The following is a 21485-nucleotide window of genomic DNA, read 5'->3' as shown; positions in this document are numbered from 1 at the left end:
CAAATCGTAATAACGAAAAGTAGTGGTTGCTTATATGATATTTCTAGCGATAGCCGGTAGGTATAGCGAAAACGATAAACGTATAATTTCTGCCCCCATGAAAAAAGATACCTTATGGTATTGATATTTTGATAATATTAATAAATAAAAAATACATTTTTTTTTAAAATACTATCTTTTATAATATTTATATTATTATATTATTATTTCTTATTATAGGTAAATAGGTAATCCTAAAACTACACTGTGACGTGTCAAACTGTCAACAACTTAACGCGGGCTTAGTGGATCGTGACAACACCATGTACCACAGTTGTAGATACGTACATACTGTTTTATACCTGCTTTGAGTTTTTGATAACGAGTGTAAATCCCGTATCAACAACAATACGAGATTGTCGAGATAATTGTATTGCATGCCGAACGCCGAGACCGATGCCGCTCGCTTACTCAATTGTCGTTTTTTTGATTTAGTTGATTCTATAATTACCACTTAGCTTTATATTTCTGTGATTATTACCGTGTTAAATAACTTAACAGTAGACTGACAAACCTATGACCGAAGTCAGTGGTCACTATTCATCACTCAGTTGTCGCCGTTCGTTGCTTGATGTAGCCATTTTAAACTACAGCATTGAAAATTAGATGTTAATGCTCTACTAGTCCTGCTGCCTTTGATAAAATGACATCAATAATAAAGTTTTATACTTTGTCGGGTGCGCATGATGAATCGCCACCCTGTTATTTATTACAAATTGATGAGTTCAAATTCTTGTTGGACTGTGGCTGGGATGAAAATTTTAGCATGGGTGTTGTGAATAGATTAAAAAGGTTGATTAAACTGTTTTATTAATTTAAAAAAGATTTAAAAATGTATAATGTATTGTTTGTTTTTAGGTACATTCATCAAATAGATGCGGTTTTATTATCTCACCCAGACCGTTTTCATCTTGGAATATTACCGTACCTCGTTGGAAAATGTGGCTTAAACTGCCCTGTCTATGCTACAATACCTGTTTACCAAATGGGCCAAATGTTTATGTATGATTTACATCAAGTAAGGTTTTAAATTGATCTTTCTTATAATACTATTATCATTTATTGAAAATTTCAGTATAATCATGATTTTTTTTGTCTTACAGTCTTTATGCAATGTTGAAGATTTTAATCTATTTAGCTTAGATGATGTAGATGCTGCTTTTGATAAAGTCATACAAGTAAAATATAACCAAATTGTTCCATTAAAAGGTATGTACATATAAATTGTCTCATGAATAGGAATATTCAATTATAAAATAGCCTGTTGATAGAAATAAAGTATAAAATGGTCAGGTAATCTTTAGAATGTACAATATGTTATCACATCAATAATGGTCAATTTACTAATCACCAAACCTAAGATTTTTCATACTAAGGTTAATTTACATTTTAATAAAAATAATAAAAATAAATATTTAATACATGGATTATTTTAATGATACATTTTAAGATATAGCCTAGTACAGCGGTTCTTAACCTGTGGTTCACGGCCCCCTGGGGGTCCTCGATACTCGTGTCCAGGGTCCGCGGCAGCCTTATAAAATGTCGTGATAAGATATAATTATAAATGTATAATTAATATGTTTTGTTATGTTTACTTATGTAATTATAATATAAAATATTTATTATAATTTTGGTTATGTTAACATAAGATGTAAAAAAAGATATTAAAAAAAAATTAGTAAGGGGGTCTGTCATCAGGGGTTCGTGATCTACAAAAAGTTAAGAACTACTGGTCTAGTATTTAAATATATTTTGTATAGGTACAAATATTGAAATTTTTACCTTTTGGCTATATTATACTTGAAAATTTTTATTATTTATATATTTTTACTTAAATTTGATTCTGATCATGATATTTATTTATATATTCATGTAGAAATCATATAACATATTACATTCAAAGAAAATAAATTACAATAAGTATATTAGAAGATTTCTGTTATATTTTAAGTACCGCTTATAAGTAGTTGTCAACATTCTCAATTATGTTGTATTCAAGTCTTTATTTTGATTAATAACCTATCTTTATCATAAATTAAATAATTAGACTCAATATTTATATATTATAAAATATAAAATTTTAATAAATAGTATAATATACTTTATTTTTTGTAAATTGTGTATTTAACTGTTAAATAAATTATGTATTTTAGATTTTGAATTTTAAGTAGTAATATGTATGTATTGATTTTACAATGATTCATTTTTATTTTATTCTTTCTCTCTTTGAAAATTTTTTTTTTATTTGAAAAAAAATCTCTTCATCAATTCCTATACAAGTCTTGATATTTTTGTAGGGTTATTATTATTGTAAATTCTCAATTATTTTTAAAACAATATTGGGAAAAACACATTAGACTTTTTTCTCGGAATCTTTTTTCATTGTATTTATTATTTTTTTTTTCAAATTTAAAACATCCATTGTAATGTTGCTTATTTACCTAATGATGTATGCTTATTGCTTACTTTTACTCTATTATGACTTTTTTTATAATTTAATTTAGGTAAAGGAATTGGTTTAAGAATAGTAGCGTTACCGGCTGGCCATATGGTTGGTGGTACAATTTGGAGAATATCTAAGGTCGGCGAAGAGGATATTGTTTATGCTGTAGATTTTAATCACAAAAAAGAAAGACATTTGAATGGCAGTGACTTGGAAAGACTTGGAAGACCGTCATTATTAATATTGGATTGTTTTAATGCTGCTTATGCTCAACCTAGACGTAGATCCCGTGATGAAGCTTTAATGAGTTCGTTCAATACTTATCCTGTTATAAAGTACATAATATTAAAAACATGTTTGTTTTTTCAGCTTGTTTATTAACAACACTTCATGTCAGAGGTAATGTTTTATTAGCAATTGATACAGCTGGACGTGTTTTAGAATTAATGCATATGTTGGACCAATTGTGGCGTAATAAAGAATCCGGCCTTGATGCATATTCTTTAGTATTTTTAACAAATGTTAGTTACAATACTGTGGAATTCGCAAAATCTCAAGTAAGATTACACTTTTTTTTTAAAATCTTAATCTGATTTTAATAAAATTAATTTTTAGATTGAATGGATGAGTGACAAGTTAATGAAAAGTTTCGAAGGCGCAAGGAATAATCCATTTTTTTTTAAGCATGTAAAACTTTGTCATAACATGCATGATTTTAACAAAGTCCCCGAACCAAAAGTATGTTATATTTTATGTTACATTACACTATATACTAAGAGGACGTAGGACCAGCATATGTTGTCTCAGTCCTTTATGTGTATGACATAGTAAATTTTTATTTACCAGTTTGAATAGTGTGCTTTAGTTTTGGTATTGGAGTGAATGGCCTATTATCAAACTTTTAGGTAAGAGAATTATCTGTGTTCTCTTGTTAGTTGTTTTTCACGATATTTCAATTTTTAAGAGAGTTATGATTTATGAGTATAAAAAATATTAAATTTTATGAAAATGCTTAAAATATACTTAAGTATAAATTAAAATATCGTAAAAAATTAATAAGTGAACACAGATAATGTTTTTACCTAAGAGTTTGATAATAGGTAAATTCGTTCTAACATCAAAAGCATACTATTGAAATTGGTGAACAAAAATTTACTATTTCGTACATGTGTAAGACGGAAACAACAAATGGGGGTGGACACCCCCTTACATAAATAATACAATAGTTGAATGGTATATTTAACAAAAAAAAATATAAGTTTATAATATAGCTATTTTGATTGTATTTAATAGACAGGTATTAAATACTTCTAAAAAATAATTTTATTAACTTAAAACTCTGAATACAAAGAAATTACTATGTGCATGAGTAGAAATATTAAACATATAATATTTGTTACATTATTTAGACATTTGCAGTAGTACTGAGCATCATTAGGTTTCCTAATAATAAAAAATAATGTGACATGACTTTAGGGTTGTGCATACTTAACCAGTATAATTAGTTTTTATAATACTCATCTGTTAATTATAAACATTGCATATTTTCTATAATTTAAAATATAACATTTATTTTTTTTTTTTTTTTTTTTGTACATTACATATTATTTTGAAATACTTCATACAATTTATTTATTGAATTTATCATAGTAACCTTGATACAAGTTTATAAATTGTTTTTATAGTATCAAAAAAGTGACTTACCTTATTTAAAATTCTTAAGTATTAAAAGTATTGTATTAATAATGAATCATTTTATTTAAAAATTGGGGTATTAGAGTTTTTCTTAGAATATTTTTTTTGAAATCAATATTTATTAAATTAAAATAATGTTATTTAATTCTTGAATATTAAGGTTGTATTAGCTAGCAATGGAGATCTCGAAAGTGGATTTTCAAGAGAAGTTTTTGTTATGTGGGCTTCAAATCCAAATAACAGTATTATTCTGGCAGACAGGTATTTTGAAAGTAAACTATTTATTACAAGTTTAAAAAATAATCGTGTTAACTTTTAGATTCTGAGTGGAGCGAGGAATGTATTGGTTTTACAATGATGTTTGTTTCTTTTTTATTCTGTAAACACTTTTTCTCCTTCTAAACGTGCTCAAAAGTACAAGTGTAGCATATTTTCTGAAAGGTAATGTTCTTGAGTTGGTACTTTAGACAGGTTATTTTTCGATTTTCAAAATGATACTTGCAATAAAAGCGGTTAAAGGAGAAAAAATGTACAACTTCACGATTATGTAATTAAAATAATTACGGCTTTGTTTATCACCACAGAAACAAATAAAATTAAAAAAAAAGATCTCCTCGTCCGCTCTGAATCGTTTTTTATTAAATGCAATCATATTGCATTCAAATCGAATACCTTCTATAAAATTACACTATCCTGTCCGAGGACCGAAAGGATGATAGACAAACATCCACCACCGAAATGCGCTTACCTACTTTTTTAATGTAATTATAATAATAATTTAATTTTTTTATTCTATCACATTATAGAACTGCTCCAGGTACACTAGCCCGTGATTTAATTGAAGAAGGCGGTGATAGAAATATTAAATTGATAATTAAGAAACGTGTACCATTAGATGAAAATGAGTTGGAAGAATATAATATCCAACACGATGCAGAAAAAATGGAAACTAGTGAAGTGTAAATTTTGCTTGTATTATATTAGTTTATATTGTTACTTACATAAAGTATATAAAACAATTTTAAATGTTATTAGTGATTCAGAAAGTTCTGATTCTGAAGATGAACAAGAGGCTATGAGAGGCAAGCATGACTTACTAGTAGATGGTGATTTAACAATCTCCAAAAAATCTTCAAAAAAAGAATTGGCACCTATGTTTCCTTATTACGAAGAAAAATTTAAATTTGACCCATATGGCGAAATCATAAAGTATAATTTTTGTATTTAAAAAAATAAAAAAAAATGATTATTTATATTTATATTTAATTTTAGACATGAAGATTTTATTAAATTTGAAGCAACCGCAGAAGAAGAACAAACTGCAAATGAACAAAATAAAATAGTTGAAGAAGAAGAAGAAGCAGGTTTATGTGATATACCATCCAAGTGTGTAGAGTATGAGCTGAACATTTATGTGGCAGCAAAAATTGTACATATTGATTTTGAAGGTCGCTCAGATGGAGAGTCAATAAAACAAATTGTACTTGCATTAAAACCAAGACGTTTAATATTAATAAGAGGAAACCATTACAGTACTAAGGTTGTTTACAACTTTGCTAAAGTATTTATAGATGGTAAAGTTTTTACACCAAAAATTGGACACTGCTTGAACGTAACAACAGAATCTCATATTTACCAAGTAAATCCTTATTTTAGAAAATTGTATTTATTTTTAATATAATTTAATAAAATTATGATTTTAGGTACGTTTAACAGATGCACTTCTTTCCACAATTAATTTAAAAAGAGGACCAAATGGCGATTTAGCTTACTTAAATGCTAAGTTAAAATTAGTTAACCGTAAAAATGATATGGAAGTTGACAATGTTGTACCAGAAAAGGGTAAATATTTGTTTTTAATTATTTAAATACTCAAATTAGGACATTTTTCTATTATTTTCTGTTTATTTATAGCAACAAGGATAGATGATCAAATGTTTACTCTTGAACCTTTAGCGGATCATGTAAGCTCAATAAACAATTCTTTATACTTTTAAAAAAAATTATTGGAGAATAATGTAATACAAACATTTTATTTGTAGGAAATTCGTCCTCGCAAGTCTGTGTTTATTAATCGATTAAAATTGTCTGATTTCAAACAAATTTTATCCAAAAATAATATACCTTGTGAACTTTCTAAAGGTGTTTTATGGTGCTGTAATCGTACTATTTGTGTTCGTAGGGTAAGTAAATTGTATATTATTATATATCTCAATTTTTTATTTTTATTTTACAATAATACAATAATTATAATAAACATATTATTATTCTTTGATTTGAGAAATATTGAACAATAACCATATATAACAAATTTTCATCAGAAATGAAATGTACTCATGGCAATACTTTAACTTAAAAAATAGGGGAAGATGAAGCTTGATTTTACCTTGAATAATATTTTTTATCTCTTTTATTTCAATACTAAGTAAAACCAATTAATTATTCTTACTTTTAAATATAACTTTTTTTTCTGTTTTTTTAACTGACATGATAGATTAATGAATTTTAATAATAAATCTAAAAACACAAAATTAGTTGTGTTAAATGTAAGTATACTGAGTAGTACATTAATAGGCAGAGAACTCATCATGCATGATTGATAAAAAACATTAAAAATACTTATTTTTTGAAAATCAGCTTATTAATGCTATAGAGTTTTAATGCAAATAATATAAGTAGTTATTTCTTTTATTCTTTTAAAATATTCTAATTTAATATTTATATTATTCAAGATTAAATATTTTGTAATTTTTTTTTTTTTTTTGATAGATCGGTTGATGTGTAATTAACTTAATATTTTTGTTCCTTTTTAGAATGCTTCTGGAAAAGTTTTGATGGAAGGAATTATTAGTCGTCAATACTATTACATACGTAGTATATTATACAGCCAGTTTATTATCATTTAACATAACTATCAATTACAATTAATGCTATTATGAATATAATTATTTATTAAAAAAAAAACTATAATAAATATATTATTGTATAACTTAATATTATATATTCCTATATAATAATACTGAAAATTATTATACAATTATTTTTATGAATATCTATGTAAAACATTTTTAAATGGTGTGTTTATTTTTATACATAAATGGATTTTGTTTTAGACTGATATACTTTTTGTATTGCTTATAAAGTTATAAATATAAATAAACATTAAACACAATAATCGTACTTCATTGTTTCATAAAATACAATTTAAGATTAAATATATCACTTTAAACAATGTATTATATTTAATTTTTTGCCTTGTTTATGATTTGTACTACAATGAATTATTCTGATAAAATATTTTTTTACACAATAAAGAATTATCTAATGATTGCTCTAGAAAAAATATTGAAACATAACTCGTTTTAATATTTTATTTTATATGCATGTAAAATAAGTAAATGTAAATATAAAAAGTAAGTTGGCTTGTGTAAAGCGACTAAATTTCAACTACTGGGTAAGGGTTATTCAAGGATTGTTTAAATGCACTAAAAATAATAGCTTATAAGTGTTTCATGAAATTGTGCATGTACACTTATGACTTTACTATTTTTAAATGTTATTTAAATTCAACTTCATGTACAAATAAATAAAAACGTAATAATATATATATGAATAAAAAAATTTAATTTAATTTTTATATGTAATGTAATATCACATTTTTGATTTACTTTTACATAAATTTTTTGTGTATTTTATTGAAGTTTAAAAGTGAATTATGAATAAAATGTTATTTATTAACAAGCATAAATACTATAGTTTTTGATACATTGCTTGATGTATAGTTTTTTAGAAATATGTTTTTAATTTAAAATAATCAATAGCTTAAAATATTATAAATTATAACCATTCCATTTTTTCAATTTTATATTTTTTAGCTAAGTTTGCAAAGTAAATATTTTAAAAAAGATCTACAATTTAAATCAGTATTTTTTTCTATACATTTGAGATATTACGCGTTTACATTAGTTGTTTTATCTAAAATATGTTTAATATTTATTTCAGAATTTATTTCAAATAAGATTGTTATATGTGCCATCAATAATTACCAATTTCATAATTAAATTAATCTAATTCAGTTTTCATATAATTTTAAATTTTAGAAACAAGATTAAATGGACATTTTGATTATCATGATCTATACAGTCCAAATATGTTCAATTTATATTATAAAAATTATAAACAAATAAAAGTATATTGATATTACATTTTTTTATTCTCAAAAAAATATTATTATCTCAATGAAGAATATAACATTAACTTTTTTTTTTATTCAAATACTTTTGTTTCATAAAATATTTTAAAATTGTAAATAATTATTTTTTAAGATAAGACTATTTAAGTAATAAAGATAATAACAAGGGACAAAAAAAAAAAAAATTAAAATAAAATAAAAAACAAATTTTTATAATGTTTAAATATATAATTTAACTTAAACTATTCAATAATTATCACAATTTATCAGTTATATAAATTTTAAAGAAGTATGAGTAAGTTACTTATTTTAATTTTCTAGTAAATTTAATGAAATGATAAATAAATAAGCAATTGCAATTTAAAAAATTCAAATTCAAATGTATATTAGAACTCCATTTAAATTAAATTCACATTAATTACAAATAATTTAATACAAGCTATCGTGTAAAATATATATATAATTTGCCTACATATCTAGCTCTACAAAAATGTATGATGCTAAGATGAATTTTAACAATATAAATTAGTAGGTTTTTTTATTTATCAATATATTTTATATGTATGTTTACTTTTCTTATTTAAGAAGCCCAAAATTAAATCGATTATACTATTAAATATATAAAAAAATCAACTGGCTATACATATTTTAGAACATGTTATGTGATACAATGTTACAAATATAGTCCTTAAAGGTATCATAATAACAAAGACGATTAAAACATATAAAACAAAAATATGTATATTATTTATACAGTTTTTAATAACATAAATTGAATTGCTTCATGGATAAAATTATTTCCTTTAAAAGTTTTCCAATTATGTTCATTTCATAGTAAATGTTAAATATGATATTAGGTACCATGCAGTTATTGGTTGAATGGCCACGGCTAAAATTAGAAAGTATAATGTTCTTTTACGCTTATACTCAACCATTACTACTGGTTGTCCAACATTAGCAACTGTCGCAATTGAATTCAACTGCCATCTCATTGAAAATAACTAGAGATTAAAATTTACATTTTATATTAATAGTTTATTTTTAGAGTCAATTAAAAATATATTACCAAAAAGTATATAAATGCAATTCCAATATATAGTAAGGCAAGATAAAATGCAGTTTCGCCTAAAAGTAATCCAATTGGAATACAGCTTATAATTCTGTAAATAATGAAATATTAATGATATTATTTAAATTAAAACATATTAAATAGAAATTATAATAAATATGGTTTTCACAAAAATAGTGAAATATAAAAAGGTATAAACTTTTTTAACAATTAAATACCCAAAATATTTGTATCCTGAATAAGCTGTTAGGTCAAGAGCACGTAGTGAACTTTGTATATTTGTAACATATAGTGCCAATATTTCTACTAAGACCACTATTACTTCCCAAGCGAGAACACGAGAAGCCTGTACACTTAAAAGTTCTGGGCTAAATTGTCCGTGTTTACCAAGTATAAGACCCAAAAACAGTAAATATCTGTAAAATAATCAATAATTTTATTTTGATAAAACATTTAATGAAACAGTTATGTTAGGCTTACGTTACAAAAGCAACAGTAGGAATATACAAATCTGGTGCATTGACATCTGTTTTTGGTCTTGCTCGTCGACGATCATCAGTTTGTCCTGTTGATTCCAACATAATTGACCAATCCTAAGTAATAAAATAAATTCACTTTATTACATTTAAAACCAATGGCTAATTTTATTTTGAATTATAATTTTTAAAATATATTTGATTTGAAATAAATAACATATTGTTTTATTAACTTACTGTATGAGCAAATGGAAATAATAATAAACCAAGTTTGGTAATCACATAACGTGTGTCCACGGCAAAATAACGTTTTATTTCTGAACTTATTCCGCTTGTATATTTGCCAACATTTTCATCAACAACTTGTCCTAAAATTTTCTGTCCATATCGCACAGTAGCTCCTGCTAAGAGAGGATTACTTCCAAATGCATCAACTAAATTATTTGCAGGGTTAAACATCATTGGCTGAGTTTGTTGAGGGTTTGGACCAGGGCCTAAAATTATAAATAGAATTATTAAAGTATTTAATTGAAAACATAATATAGGTAATAATAAGTAAGAGAAATCATGTGGTTACATATAATTTGTTTGAAAATTGTTTTGTTTTTAGAATAACTAATATAATATTAACAATAAAATATATTAAAGTACACCAAAAAAAATAATAATCAATCAATAAAAATAATTTAATCCCAAAAAAGCATGAATGTTAAAGATCCTTACAAACTATAAACTGTGAAATGAAAAATAGCAATTTTTCATACTTAAGTGAATAAAACAAGTTTTAGGTTTTATTTATAAGTATGATAATATAATATTTGCATAGATATAATTTATTACAAGATGATAAAAACAGTTATATAAATATTTTCAAATTTAAATAAAGGAAGCCTAATAATTTGTTTTTTTTTTTTAAAGTTGTTAACATTAAAGACCTAGTAATGAACATGTAAGATAACTTGGATTATTATTGTAATGTATGTGCACTAAATAACTCTAATATAATTCATTAACAAAGTGATATATAGATTTTGTCGTGGCCACAATTAGTAGTCATTTAAATTAAGCTAATATAGCTACATTCGGAACAATAATATAACATTGTTATAATTTGAATATGAATATAATAAATAGAGAAAAGATAGCATAAGTTTTATACATTCCATACTTTTTTTATGACATCATATTATAATAAATAATTAGTGATTGAATTCAGTTATATAATAAAATATATTATACTTGATATCAGTGGCGCAACTAGAATTTTTTCGAGGGAGGTTTCCTCCAGTAGTGAATACAGTTTTTCCTAGTTTATTTTTATAAAGTAAACTAGAAAATTTCACACAACTACTATTTAACATTTATTATATTAACTTATTCAGTATTTGCAGTATTTTCTTAATTTAAACTATTCTTGAAAAATATGGCTTTGGAATATTAATTTAACATTTAATACTTTGTTAAGTTAATATTGTTTAAAAATATCATCATCATTCTCTGGAGTTACAATTTCATTTAAACAAAAATTCTTTATTTTTTTTAGTTCAATGTTAGAAATTGTTACAAGCAGAAATAAGCTTGATAGGTGCATAATTATAAATTCTAATGTTAAACAAAAATTAAATTTAAAATATCTATAAAATGTAAATAAATGATCAATGGTATCAATACAACATTTTAAAATTAAATAGGCAGGTAAATATCATTTATATGAGATAATACTATTACTTACAATTACTCATAAGTCATAATTTATATTTTACCTAAATAGTATAGTATATGCATTATACATATATTTTTTGTTGCAAATATTGTGTATAGGTAGCTATATTTTAATCAATATAAATCATAAATAATAGTTACTAATTACTTGGCGTATAATGTTGCCGGTGATTTATGTTATCTGTTGGCGCCGATCCCATGTATCCAAAATCACTATTTCCATACCCATGTTGTGGTTGCGATGGAATTGATGTAAAGTCGTTATAATAGAATTGTTGTTGAGACGGTATCGTTTGAGGTTCTTGTGGTGGTGAGTACATTGTTGGTTGGGCATAGTTGTACTGCACTTGTTGTGGAGGTATACTGTTCACATCTAAACCAGGTGTTTCCATAGGTCGTCGTGTTAGACGTTTGTTGCTGCTGTTACTTTGCATAGCTAATTAAAATAAAAATGTATTTAAAACAGCTTGATGTAGTATTGCATACCAATAAATAATTAACTCACTGTTGAATGTATGGTCGTTATAACTCATTACACTATTTAATCAAAACTGGCAATAATGAGTTAATTTATAAAATAGCAGAGGATACGATACGACGTGCATGAGGTTGTGAATATTATTTAAAATTTAAATAATATTCAACATATATACGGTATAAATAAAAACAATACAAATAATCTGAGAAGAGCAAGGAAAATGACTAACAAAGATATGATCATGTATTATATTTTGGTTCGGTTCGAGATTAAGTGATAATATGGTAGAATACTATACTGTATTCTGTCGCACTACCACACTATCGCAGTCGCAGTAATCGCTATTCGCTGTCAGCAGCTGCTGCTGCATACACGACACACGTTACAGACTCGGCGGCGTAGGTGCCGCGTAAACCAAACGATAAACAAACTGATAATAAGCAATCAATCGTCGTCTCGTAGGGCTATGAACCGGGGTACTGGTATATCGTGGTGCCGCACTTACCACTATGTCATATTATCGGCGGCACGGCATTACCAACGGGCGTCTCACTAATAATTGACGTATCGTACTTCCGTACGTTATTCGTTCCTCACATATACTTGGTGACCAAGCACTAGTCATTTCGATCGGTTGTCGGCTTGATCACCTATTCGCGTGTTCTCATTCGCCCAATCGCTTCGACTGGACGTTTCGGCACAGTGGCTCACTCACACGACTGTACGAGTCACGCACTCACGCTCGCACGGGCCGATAGTCATTGCCATTAATTGTCATTTTGTGTTTACTGTTCACACTTTTCCGATGTCACTTCTCACTTAACCCGCATTTTCAGTGGATGTTTATTGTTGACTGCTGAGTGGACGGCTGGTTTTTTCGACAGAGAATTCGTTTTTTGGTTCGTACGACGGGCGCGCCGTCGAACCAAAGGTAAGCATTAATTTATTTTAATAATTCTAATCACCGGACATTTATTTGAACGATTTCTCAGCCGTGGTTGTTATTTTGTGTTCTCGATTCTCGAATATTAACGTAGTGTGGAGCCGTTCGGAATCGCATTGTTTCGTTTCGATTATAAGTTGTAGTGAAAAGGAAGCGATGATTTGTATCGACTAAGCAAGCATAGTTAAAAAGGCGATGTGTTCTCGGGTAAATCATATTTGTTAAAGTTTTACTCTGGAGGAATTTAAGGACGCCATTTAATCAATTATCCACGTCGTAAACAACAGACCGGCCCGGTCGGACTATTATCATGTTATACTCGACCCTTTTCCGTCGTCATTATAATTATTGTAAATAAATTCAACACATCCGTCGTGTTTCTATCAGTATTTATTGCTTGAAATGTTCCTAACAAATTTAGCGTTTGTGTCGTTTGTTATTAAGTTCAAAGGTATTGCTAAAAAAATATCGCGTGAGTCGTATTCACCGATTTGAGGACGCCATTTTTTGTAATCGTTTATCATTAGCGTTGACAACAGATGGCCTAATCGAATGTCGCAGCTATATTATTTCCCTATTGTTTTTCAATATTCGTTCTTTTCGCCGTCGATAAAAAATGCTTTTTGAATAAATTATTCATCGTTTTGGACTCGTAATCCTTTGTTTAGATATATTGTAAACGGCCCGCGCCTCATCGAGATCATTGGTAAATTCCCGCGCACTATATTGTCGGCGACGCCGGTTTATCGTCCATTCATAAATTCGTTGTACAAACTGCCCAGAGGAGTAGAAGACGTGACACCGTTCACCGGCCAAGCGCCGTCGGTCGATACAACAGTACGTCCCGGCGGCACTGCGTAGTAAAAGTATACCAGAAATGACCGGACGCCATATTCTGCCGTCGATGTGGTGTACAGTCTACCAAGTACAAAACTCCGGTTCGTCAGTTGTACCGATGTAGTGTGCCCAGCCCCTTATTTGTTGTCTTGCGGTGTTTTTTTTTTTTTTATCGTTTGCGTCGGTTGTTGTGGAGGCGCGAGGCGGCGTTTAGTTGACGATCGTTTTCTTCGTTGTGTCGTTATTTGTTAATATTTTAATTTTTAACGGCGGCCGCAATCAGAACAGCGTCGTTCATTCGTTTATTTCGCAATAGCCGCTGTCTAGCGATCCGCTTGTTTGTGTAATTCGAATGCGTGTTTTAAAATAAAAAAAAAATTTATCTGGATGTAACGAAGTTGTTTTGAATGGTTACCGTCGTGTTGTTGTCTTATTTAGAACGGTCAAATTTTTTGTCTACATTTATTCTCCACAAGTAATTATTCTTTTTTTCTTCTCATTAATTATATTGTTTAATACATTCATGTTTATTTATTAATGATGCTTGGTTATAATAAGCATATTATATTAAGTGACAAAATATATCGACTGGCACTGTCCATTAATTATTTGATTATTATAAAATATAATATTCATTTATATTTATATAAAAAATTATCATAAAATAAATAGGTACAGGGATAAATAATATCAAAATTTGGTACTTGTGCGTTATCACGACTATTACATATTATGGGTTATAGCGACGCTGTGGCCCACTCTATACTTGCATTTTGCTAGTGAATTTTATTTCTAATTCTATTAAAGATAATTGGGGCCAATGTTGCCACTCTCTCGATCATTCAAAACGTAAATATTCCTCGATTTGCTATGCAACACCACCTTAGGTTGGTCATAGGGTTAAAAACGATGCCCATAATTTTGCTAACAACGATCGGTAATAATTTTTTAATGATAGTTTTTTGATTAAGTATTCGCGATTGACTGAAAACGCCCGGTAGTTGGGATAACCGAAAAGTACCAATTCTAATTTTTTTTTATAAGTTGGATACAACAAATGTAAAATAGCAGTTAAGTAAATCACACGTTTTATGGAACTGTATATTTTCTTTTTTCTTTTTTATATCTATAAATTTTATGCATACCTATTGACTTAAAATTAAATATCACACTGTTTTCAAAATCTAATAAAAGTGTTACATGATATTTGCATAAGTATTACATTTTAGTAGTACATTTTATTTATAACAAATTTATTGTACTTAAAAAGAAGTAGTTTAACTTCTTGTTAATAGGTTTATCAAGTAATTTCATTAGAAATTTATTTGTTTTGCATTAATTATATACTTAATTAAGCTAAATGTATTTTTAATTATTTTTTATCTTCTACTGCAATTAATATGTAATTATAAAATGAACACTTTAATTGTATATTATTTTTTGCATAGTACCTTTAAAATGTATTGTAATACTTTTGCAAATTTATGTCTATTGATTAGTAATGACAATATTATAAAATATATTTTATACATTAATAGTATTGAATATAATTTTGCTTGAAATGGTTAATTTGGATCTGTTATAAATTTGTATAGTCAATAATTTCCATTATACTTTGAACTATTAAAGTTCTAAAGTGTTTTCAAAAATGTATTCCCGCCTAAATCTTTAATATTTTGATTATACTTAGATTTCAATTTATTGGGCACAAATTTTAACTCTCTATTTGTAACAACCTATCTTATACCAACATATCTAACTTCAGATTTAACTAGTTGTTTTTTACTAGGTTTATAATTTTGTTTAATTTTTAGTCTTTACTCTGATAGTTTGATGGTAGATTTTTATTCTATAATTTAATACAGTAGAGTCTCGCTAATTCAGAAAATTTATATTTCGTACTTTTACTCTTATTGTATAATTTATATATTCAAGAATACCCATGATAAAGATATTATCGTTTTGATTAAAAACATTAATAATGTGTAATGTAAAATTGTAAATTAATACACTTTTAATTTGTAAAAATAGATAGGTGTTTTTTGAAAAATATTTATTAGTAAGGAAAAGAATGTCATTCCGTTTAATCCGGATTTTCAATAATGCGGTTGGAGTCCGGGTTAGCGAGACTCTACTGTATTGCAAATATATCTATTATAAATTAAACATTACAGTTTATATTATTTATTTATGTTTTATGGTATTATTTATATTGTGTTAGTTATAGTTATGAATTGAGTAAAATACCATTATTATTTATTGTTTTAGATAAAATGGGTGTTTGTTTTCTTTGTGATGCGAAATTGTACGGTGAACGGACTCGAGTCTGTTCAAGTATTACACCACATAGTAATATACCATACCCAGAAAAAATAGTTGAGCTTCTCGGAGATGAATTTGTGGTTATAGTAACCCCTGCTGATCACATGTGCAAAAAATGCACATCGCTTTTGACTCATATGGACAAGTTGGAAAATGATCTGAAACTTGTTAAAAATGCAATGTTGTCATATATTCAGAAGAAATATGGAATATTGCCTCCTGATCAGGCTGTTAAGGGTGTTGAGGTAAGAACCTACTTAAAAACAAGCTACAAAATATTATGTTATGAAATAACTTTTTGTTTTTTATTTAGATTGTCAATGGACACTTAAAAGCAGATGAACAACTAGAACAGGGTCAACGAAAAGTACCTAGTGGTCTGACAGTTGGAGTTTCTCCCACTTCGACTTCTGCTGCTTCTGTTACTTCAGTCCAAACCCCATTAAAAATGTTAAAAACACAACAGCAAACGCAGCAACACCAACATCAACCACAACATCATCAACAACAATCATCACAAGATGGCTCTAATAAAATGAAAATATACAAATGCGGTTTTTGTACATTCCAATCAAAAGAGCTTGGACATGTTCGGTATGTTAATTATTTTTATATTATCTTAAAGATATTATTTATGCTTTTATTATAGATTCCACATGCGCACTCATATGAATAAAAAAGAACCGGAAAAACCTATTCTTAATCAATCAGCGGCCAAAGCATTAACTCCGGTAATAAAATACTATACTCTTACAATATAAATTTATTCTGAGATAAATTAATGCTCTATAGTTCTTATTTTATTTTTTTGTTAAAACTTCTTTTTTTTACATTCACAACTTTCATTAATTTGCTTATATTTAGTGTATTACATAATTCAAATTGTATTTTGTTGCATTGAATTGTGTTAGTTTTAGTATAAAAATTAGTGAACAAACTTTCGCTCTAAATATATTATCTTTTTCTGTTTCATTCGATCATTATTTAAAAATATAGTACCAATGTTGTTATTTAATTGTAATATAATTTTTTTCATATCATTTACTATTATTATAGTGAAAGATTTTAGTTAATAATTTGCAAAACAATTTGATGTTTTCGTTAATATAAATTTAAACATATTAAATATTTAAATTTAATGTAGGCACCACCACAACAGAAGAAACGACTCTATAGATGCCAAGTATGTTCCAAATCATTTGACAGTCGAATGAATTGTCTTGATCACATTCAGAAAGATCATAATCAGCCAACTGCATCAACTTCAAATGGGGTAAATAAATAATCAATCAATAAATAAATCTTCTCACAACTTAACTAATTTATTTTATTTTTAGGAAAGAGAAGCTGAAGATTCTCGTTCGGTTACTACATCTAAAACTAACAAGACAGAACTATCTAAGACACAAGAAAATAATCAGCAAGGGGAGACTCCTATGGATGTAGATGATAATCAAGAAAGTAATAAACAAGGAACTGTAGATACGGATATGATGTTAAATGACAATGTCCCCACTGAAGGATCTGGAGATAATGAACAAGAAGAAGAAACTGAAAATGCAGGTGAAGAAGAAGAAACTGAAAACTCTCAAGATAATAAAACTGTTAAAGAAGCTAAATTGATTAAAAAATCTGAGTCTGGACAAGAAGATGATGATGACGAAGATACAGCTATGCCTGAACAAGAAGAAGAAGCTGATCAAGAAGCTCCAGACAGTGTTGAGAAAGACGTTGATGAAGACAATTCAAATGTGGAAAACAAAACAGGAGACTTAGACATAGAATCTATGTTAGCTGCAATCCATAATGATACTCCTACTAGCAGTGAGGATTCACAAAACAAAGCTTGAGGTTTTTTCAACCAATTTAAAAGTTAGTAAACAGTTTCACAAGATGATCTATTTCATAATTTATAATTTATTATTCTTTTATGTGTTCTCATTAATACTTTTTAATTGACTTTCTTCAGGAGACTATATTATTTATTTCAATTATATACTTTAAATTAACATTAAATGTACATAAATTGAAAAATTGAAAATTATTAGTTCAATTAAAAACTAATGTTTAAAGTAGTTTGATAATAGTTCACGAATAAAAAAAAATCACTTAATATTCAATTAACTACTTTATCTATATCATAACCAATAACTGAAAAAATTTTAATTAAATTTAAGTTAGGTGGTATGGTTGAAAATTAAATATTTTAAAAACAAAAATGTCCAAAAACACTAATATCCATTATGGTTTTTTCTACTACTGAAACATGTTATTATTGTCTGCTATTGTGGTATTTCTTATGTGTACTTAAGAAAATATTGAATACTAATTTCGTTAGATTTGAGACATCTAAATATGAATGCATTTTTCTTAGTTTTTATTTTAATGAATAATTATCATATATTCATCAGCCCAACCTAAATTATTTACCAAATAAAACCAATTTCTTAGCTGTTAGCTGAGTTATTGTTTTATATTTATTATTTGTAAATGTTACTAAATAGGGAAGTTAATAATTATTAGTACAAAAAAATTCATGATTATGATTGAAAGTTTTCATATTAGTAATAACTTAATAAGTTCAGAAGCATATAATTTAGTCGTAGTTTTAATTATTTTTGTTAAATCAATAATCGTATTAAAATTTAACTAAATTGGCATAATGTAACATAATAAAATTCTAATAGTATAATTTAAAAAATTAAAATCCAAAAAAAATAATTAATAGTCGTTATTAGTTTTAATTATTAGTTGTAAGCTATTATTTCCTAAATGTTTTAAGTTAATATTAAGAAACAATGTTCAAACCTTGAACTTACTCGTAACCACACCATATATTTAAAGGACAAGTTCAGAGGCATTAAATATGCAAGAATCTATGTCATAGTCTTAATAATCTTCAGTTATTCAATGATTGTATTAACATTAAATGTAAAATAAAATAAAATTCCAAAAAAACTAAAAAAAAGTTTAAAAATTAAAATCCAAAAAAATAATCTTTACTAGTTATTAATTTTATTTATTTGCTGTAAGCTAATATGTTTTAAATGTTTAATTTTATGATAAGTAATAATGTTCAAATTTTAAAGGGACCTCGTAACCTCTGAATATTTTTAGGACAAATTCAGTCATTTAACTATGCAAGAATCTTTGTCGTAGTTTTAATAATCTTTAGTTATTCAATAACTGTATTAACATTAAATGTAAAATAAAATAAAATTTCAAAAAAATTAAAAAATTAAAATCCAAAAAAATAATTAATAGTAGTAATTAGAATTTTAGTATATTATCTGTAAGTTATTACTTATTATGTTCTAAATGTTTAAGTTAATATTAAGCAACTATGTTCAAACCTTGAACTTACTCGTAACCACCATATTATATTATAAGGACAAGTTCAGAGGCATTAAATATGCAAGAATCTATGTCATAGTCTTAATAATCTTCAGTTATTGAATGATTGTATTAACATTAAATGTAAAATAAAATAAAATTCCAAAAAAATTAAAAAATTAAAATCCAAAAAAATAATCTATACTAGTTATTAATTTTATTTATTTGCTGTAAGCTAATATGTTTTAAATGTTTAATTTTATGATAAGTAATAATGTTCAAATCTTAAAGGGACCTCGTAACCTTGTGAATATTTTTAGGACAAATTCAGAGTCATTATATATGCATGTGATGTAAGAATCTATGTCATAGTTTTAATAATTTTTGTTTAATCAATAAAATTAATAAAAATAAAGTAATATTATATATTATATTATTATATTATATATTTTATAAAGTAATAAAATTCTAAAAATACTAAAAAAAGTTTAAAAATTAAAATCAAAAAAAATAATTAATAGTAGTAATTAGAATTTTAGTATATTATCTGTAAGTTATTACTTATTATGTTCTAAATGTTTAAGTTAATATTAAGCAACAATGTTCAAACCTTGAACTTACTCGTAACCACCATATTATATTATAAGGACAAGTTCAGAGGCATTAAATATGCAAGAATCTATGTCATAGTCTTAATAATCTTCAGTTATTGAATGATTGTATTAACATTAAATGTAAAATAAAATAAAATTCCAAAAAAATTAAAAAATTAAAATCCAAAAAAATAATCTATAATAGTTATTAATTTAAATTTATTATCTGTAAGCTATTATTTCTTAAATATTTAAGTTAATATTAAATAAGGAATCCAAATGGAATTCAATGCACAAGTGGTCGTAATAGTTTTAGGACAAGTTCTAATGTATATAAATGTACAAGAATCTTTGTCATAGTTTAAATAATTTTTATTTAATCAATAATTGTTTTAGAATTTAACTAATTTAGCATAGCACAACATAAAATAAAATTCTTAAAGAACTAAAAAAAAAAAAAAAATAGAAATTAAAATCCAAAAAAATTATCTGTAGGAGTTATTAATTTTAGTTTATTATTTGTAAGTTATTATGTCTTAAATGTATAAGTTAATGTTAAGTAATAATGTTCAAATTTTGAACTGGCTGTACAAGAGGAGTAATAGTTTTAGGACAAGTTCAAAGTCATATAAACATGCAAGAACCTTTGTCATAGTTTTAACAAATTATTTTAATCAATAATTGTATTAAATTTATTTTAATAGTAAGTTGTAATTGTTCATTTTTGTTAATAATTTGTAAAATATTATATACTAAATTTGTAAAATAATATTTACTATTAATAAAAAGAATTGATTTTGATTCCAAGTACAATTATTTTTCTTTTAAGATACATTCATAACCAGAAGTATATTTGTTTGATTTTCTGTCATATAAATTATAGTATCAGTTTAATAAATAATCCTTTTAACATTAAACTTAATTAGCCTGCTGTAATATAGTTAAATATAATTCCAAAGTTATTACATAAAAAAATAATATCTTGATATGAAAACCTATTAGTTAGTAGCTAGTAATTCATCTTTTTTTTGTTCATTATTTGAGTGCTATGATATTTGAAATGTGTTACTTAATATAAAATTCATAATAATGATTTAATATATTATTTTTGAAATAATATTCATGGGCATCTTTGTATGAATATCTTTTCCATAGTTAATATTTTTACCTTATTTATTACCTTTATTTGTTTCCCTACAATATCCCATACAATTTGGAATTTGATAAGTATAATTAATAATTAAAAAAAATTCTATAGTTGTAAGTGTGGATAAAGAAAAATATATTTGTAAAATTAAAAATATAACTTTTACTATTCAAGTCTTAAGAATTTAAAATAC

At 25.9% G+C, this 21485-nt stretch overlaps 3 protein-coding genes across 4 annotated transcripts; 2 read left to right on the top strand and 1 right to left on the bottom strand.

The window, feature by feature from the left end:
- The first annotated feature begins 273 nt into the window (after nucleotides 1-273).
- On the top strand, nucleotides 274-7360 carry LOC114119695 (probable cleavage and polyadenylation specificity factor subunit 2). Its single transcript, XM_027981359.2, has 14 exons — nucleotides 274-831; nucleotides 898-1057; nucleotides 1143-1248; nucleotides 2547-2792; nucleotides 2855-3042; nucleotides 3101-3223; nucleotides 4341-4441; nucleotides 4987-5139; nucleotides 5216-5389; nucleotides 5453-5819; nucleotides 5884-6022; nucleotides 6095-6144; nucleotides 6223-6363; nucleotides 6994-7360. Exons 1-14 carry the CDS (start codon nucleotides 683-685, stop codon nucleotides 7084-7086), a joined length of 2190 nt encoding a protein of 729 aa, XP_027837160.2. The 5' UTR covers nucleotides 274-682; the 3' UTR covers nucleotides 7087-7360.
- A 1735-nt stretch (nucleotides 7361-9095) lies between these two features.
- On the bottom strand, nucleotides 9096-12524 carry LOC114119683 (protein YIF1B). The gene is made up of 7 exons (XM_027981334.2): nucleotides 12145-12524; nucleotides 11788-12075; nucleotides 10155-10411; nucleotides 9922-10034; nucleotides 9660-9857; nucleotides 9439-9532; nucleotides 9096-9373 (listed from the first exon to the last, which is right to left on the bottom strand). Exons 1-7 carry the CDS (start codon nucleotides 12170-12172, stop codon nucleotides 9197-9199), a joined length of 1155 nt encoding a protein of 384 aa, XP_027837135.1. The 5' UTR covers nucleotides 12173-12524; the 3' UTR covers nucleotides 9096-9196.
- A 263-nt stretch (nucleotides 12525-12787) lies between these two features.
- On the top strand, nucleotides 12788-20952 carry LOC114119682 (homeobox protein 12-like). 2 transcript variants are annotated; one of them, XM_027981332.2, is made up of 6 exons: nucleotides 12788-13048; nucleotides 16166-16464; nucleotides 16533-16813; nucleotides 16869-16950; nucleotides 17364-17492; nucleotides 17557-20952. In XM_027981332.2, the coding sequence occupies exons 2-6, from the start codon at nucleotides 16171-16173 to the stop codon at nucleotides 18067-18069; spliced, it is 1299 nt and encodes a 432-aa protein (XP_027837133.1). In that variant the 5' UTR covers nucleotides 12788-13048; nucleotides 16166-16170; the 3' UTR covers nucleotides 18070-20952. The 2 variants fall into 2 exon arrangements, with proteins under 2 accessions (XP_027837133.1, XP_027837134.1); XM_027981333.2 differs by lacking the exon at nucleotides 12788-13048 and adding an exon at nucleotides 13106-14372.
- The last annotated feature ends 533 nt before the right edge of the window (nucleotides 20953-21485 follow it).

The sequence above is a fragment of the Aphis gossypii genome, chromosome X, assembly GCF_020184175.1.
Source record: "Aphis gossypii isolate Hap1 chromosome X, ASM2018417v2, whole genome shotgun sequence".
Lineage (NCBI taxonomy): Eukaryota > Metazoa > Arthropoda > Insecta > Hemiptera > Aphididae > Aphis > Aphis gossypii.
Note: the sequence above shows the minus strand (reverse complement) of the source record. Positions and strands in the feature narration are given on the sequence as shown.